Source organism: Heloderma suspectum, chromosome 1, assembly GCF_057233095.1.
Source record: "Heloderma suspectum isolate Gila_16-S chromosome 1, 16-S_ref, whole genome shotgun sequence".
NCBI lineage: Eukaryota > Metazoa > Chordata > Lepidosauria > Squamata > Helodermatidae > Heloderma > Heloderma suspectum.
The window spans coordinates 137,313,343-137,317,868 of NC_139458.1; the positions used below are offsets into that span (position 1 = coordinate 137,313,343).

Sequence of the window (4,526 nt, forward strand, 5' to 3'; positions counted from 1 at the left end):
TTTTGCAGAATTTGTCTCCCAACAAATATCGGGGAAATTGCAGTCCCCCATTACTACTACATCATGCTTCCTTAAAACATTGGCTATTTGCTTTTCAAAAGTTTCATCCTTGTCTTCTCCTTGATTGGGTGGCCGGTAGTAGACTCCGACCACCAGGTTCCTTTTATTCTTTGCTCCATTTATTTCAACCCAGATGCTCTCGATGGGGCTACCAAGCTCCTCCTCCTGTATTTCTGTGCAGAGATATGTATTTTTCACATACAGTGCAAACCCACCTCCCTTTCTGTTCCTCCTGTTCTTTTTGAACAAGTTATATCCTTCAATTGCTGTATTCCAGTCATGAGAGTCATCCCACCAAGTCTCAGTTATACCTATCAGGTCATAATTTCCCTCTCGTATTAAGAGTTCAAGTTCGTTGTTTGTTTCCCATACTCTGGGCATTAGTATATAGACATCGAAGACCGTGTGCTTCATAGTCTGGCTTTCTTCCTACATGTGTCTGAAGACTATTATTGGGCGTTATCAGAGCTGTTCTCTCCATTGCAGTGCATGCGCCTATGTCCATTGTTACCCCCAACATTACATCTCCCTTCCCCGTAGGATTCAGTTTAAAGCCCTCCTGATGAAGTTCTTCATGCTGTGGCCAAACACATTCTTCCCATCCTTTGTGAGGTGCAACCCATCCCTAGCCAACAGCCCATCTTCCAGGAAGTATAGCCTGTGGTCCCAGAATCCAAATCTCTCTCATCGGCACCACCTTCATAGCCAGTCATTCACCCGGAGTATTTTTCGTTCCCTTTCTATCCCTCTTCTAACTACTGGAAGGATGGATGAGAAAACTATCTGGGCCCCAAAGTTCTTGAGTTTCCTTCCCAAAGCTTCAAAGTCTGACGTGATCTCTTCGTAGCTCCGCTTGGCGGTATCATTTGTTCCCACATGGATGAGAAGAAAGGGATATCTGTCAGTGGGCTTTATGAGTGCAGGCAACCTTTCAGTCACGTCTCTAATCTGTCCTCCCGGGAGACAACATACCTGGCGAGTCCATGGGTCTTTGCGACATACTTGGGTCTCGATCCCACGCAGCAAGGAGTCTCCCACTACTACCACTCTTCTCTTCTTCTTCTTCTTGTAGGCCTGGGTTTCATCGCCACTGTTTGACTGATTTTTAGCCTCTTGCTCACTCTCATGCAGGTTCCGCTGTGATTCTTCCTCTGCAGGCTGTCCTCCAGTCTCATCCGCAAGTACCTGGAATCGGTTCCACAGCTCCACTGCTTCCACTGGTGCAGAGTGGCGTCTAGTTCTTCTTCTCCTAACTGTCACCCTTTTCCAAGGAGTATCCTCTGCTCCATTTTTCTTCACCTCAGCATTTCCCACTGCCTCATCTTGCTGTTGCTCTTCAAGCTTCTGGTCTGCCCTTTGCTGCTGTAGTTCCCCCATTCTGTCCAAGAACTCTTCGTGTTCTCTTATTCCCCGAAGGGTCGACAGTCGCCGCTCCAGTCCACTTACTTTTTCCTCCAGCAGCGTGATCAACTTGCACTTGTTGCAGGTGTAGGCCATGTTGTTCTCAGGCAAGAAAACAAACATTGCACACACCTTGCAGGTCACCACCACTGGAGAGTCTTGTCCTTCCATAGCCTCTATTCCCTTTTTGTGTCTAGCTTTGTGATTGTTCTAGACTAGCCTGTGGTGTGAAAGTGTGTGTTACAAGACAAATAAATGGAAAAAAGTTAGTTAAAATAAAAAATAAAAATAATTAAAAAAAAATGTTAGGGGCCTCCCCCTTGACCTCCCCTGCCGAACTCCCCTGGCCAACTCCTGTTTGCTCCCCCTGGTCGCTCGCTCTAGTCGCTCGCTCTCTGGGAGCTTGCCTGCTTCTGTAGTCCCTGGACCAGCTGGAGCAGCTTGCTCTGCTCTGCTCTGCTCAGCTGGGAGGCGGGAAACAGACTGAAGCTTCCTGCCCAGTCAGCTGCTGGGAGTACTCAGGCCACACCCCTCCAATTCAGTTGGAGCTCTCAGAAGCAAGTTGCATTCCTCTTCCCCCAAAATTACAAGGACTTTTTTGTTACCGTAATCTGTTGTTTTATATACTAGGATCATTATCAAAAGCATTGGTGATCCTCTTCTTATCTTTTACACTCCACATTTCATGCTGAAAGGGTGATATCTTTGTTCCCTATTATGCAGAGACAAACAAATCTAATAACCTTCAATGTGTGCATGTCTGTGTGTGCATATATATTTCAATTGGATTTATTAGATGAAGACCTCTGTAGACACATACCAGTTCCCAAGATCATATGCTGGTTTTCTTATTAAAGTATCTACAGCCATTCTTGTTTGAAGCTATTCTCTACCTCTTTTTCTGGCTCTATGGCATCATTCCAGTCTCTTCTTCAACTACTTTCCTCTGTGCATATCACAACAAAGTCAGGATAATAATAAAATATATTTCCCCTGTGGCTAGAGCGCTTGTCCATCAAGACAGTAGCCAGTATGACTGGGTTCACTGTTCTCCAACTTCCTTTCTGGCAGGCACTTGATCCACTTCCTTCAGGAGAGTGTCCATGTTTTAAGTCAACAGAGGAAACTGGTCAGAGTACATTTGTACAACTCCTGCTGCAGGCAAAGAACATTCCTCTCTAGAGATAGTTATAGCCTATAGATTATGTAAAGTATGCAGACAACCAACCTATCCACCCATCCATCAATGATCTCCATTTTTAGTCCCACCATGCTGTCACTGCAGTTGGTGTGTCATTTCCTGCTCACTGAACAAATGCTGTCCTTGCTTTCTAGGGCAGCACTTTCCTTCTCAAGGATCTGCTCAGGGCATCTTTTAACTCCTTGTTTCTCATGCTGTAGATCAAGGGGTTCAGTACAGGAGTGACAAAAGTGTAGAAAACTGATACCACACGACCCTCCTCCGGCGAGTAGCTGGAGCTGGGACGTAAATATATTAAACTGCCACAGCCATACTGCAGAAGGACTACCATTAAGTGGGAGGAGCAAGTGGAGAAAGCCCGCTGCCGGCCTGTGACAGACTGGATGCGCAAGATGGCCATCACAATGAAGGCATAGGAGATGCAGATCAGGAGGAAGGGGACAGTGATGATGACAATACTAATAATGAAAAGGGAAGTTTGCTGGACCTGAGTGTCACCACATGCCAACTTCATGACAGCAGGAAAATCACAAAAAAAATTATTGATTAGTTTGTTGCCACAGAAAGGTAGGGTCAATATGAGGAGAGACAGCTGAAAACCAGACAAGCAACTCATGGCGAATGCGCCACCTACAAGACTCACACGCATTCTCCAGCTCATCATGACAGCGTAGTTTAGTGGGTGACAGATTGCCACATACCGGTCGTATGCCATGATTGCCAGCAGGACACAATCAGAGCCTCCGAATAAGGTAAAGAAGAAGAGTTGGGTACCACATCCAGCCAAGGAAATGGAGACCTTTCCCGCAGAAGCAAGGTTGGCCAAAGTGAGTGGGGCAATAGTACAAGAATAGGCAATCTCCAGAACTGCCAGGTTAGCCAAGAAAAAATACATAGGGGTGTGGAGAGAAGGAGCCGTGTAGATGACAGCAACAATAGCAGCATTCCCAAAGAGGCTGAGCAGGTACAGAATCAGAAAAGCCCAAAAAATAAGCAACCTCATCTCTGGGATGGTTGTGAATAGTTGGAAGTGGAACTGTGTAATTCCAGTTTGGTTTTCACTCTCCATATAAACTAGCATGTTAAGCTCTGCTGTGGGTAAAAAGGAGAAAGGAGGACAAAGCCAGTGAGAAGCCTATATTGCAATCCGGTCATTTGGTGCCATTAATTACCAGGGATAGACATTAATGCTGCAGCAGGGCTGAAATCTAGATATTGTGAACTTGATTGATCATAATGGTGAAGTTGATCAACTTCTACTTTAAAATTTAAGTTCAGACTTCTATAGGCAGTTAGTAAGATGACTGAGACAGGGACTTTAGTGCATATTGTTTAGTAGCATGGCTATATCAACGATCAATTAAACAATTACTATGCTGTCTGTAAAATGGATAGGTTGAGAAATTGCAGCCAACCCCCATACCCACCCCTTCCCAGCAATATAAAAGCAAACTTTAACTATTACTATCAGCATTTGGCTCTGCATTCTGAAGGAATTAGAGTTGGAGGAAAAGGTATCTCTTTTGGGCTGCAGTCTTGCACTATGTTGGATTGAACAGGACTTCAATAAGATTTATGTAGCCTAACTCTATGAATGATGGAAGCCTTCTTGTTTAATTTTTTAAATGGCTTAACATTTCAGCCTGAAGTTGTTTGCCAAACAGGGATCATGGTTAACTGTATAGTGGTACTAATCAACTGATCAACATAGCTGTGTAAGGTTACTAGCCTCATGCCCTACTTGTAGACTTCCCATTGGGGCATCTGGTTGACTGCTGTGCAAAACAGGATGCTGGGTCACTTAGACCTTTGGTCTGATCCAGCAGGGCTCTTCTTGTGTAATTAAGTGGGATTTAGCTCTAGT

At 44.9% G+C, this 4,526-nt stretch overlaps 1 protein-coding gene across 1 annotated transcript; it reads right to left on the bottom strand.

Annotated features, from left to right (window-relative positions):
- Positions 1–2,792: 2,792 nt before the first annotated feature.
- LOC146358001 (olfactory receptor 10V1-like) lies at positions 2,793–3,731 on the bottom strand. Its single transcript, XM_084852526.1, has one exon. It carries the CDS (start codon positions 3,729–3,731, stop codon positions 2,793–2,795), a length of 939 nt encoding a protein of 312 aa, XP_084708652.1.
- Positions 3,732–4,526: the final 795 nt, after the last annotated feature.

Bases quoted from the DNA above. Each gene is read 5' to 3' on its own strand.
- LOC146358001 (XM_084852526.1), bottom strand. From the start codon at position 3,731: ATGGAGAGTGAAAACCAAACTGGAATTACACAGTTCCACTTCCAACTA.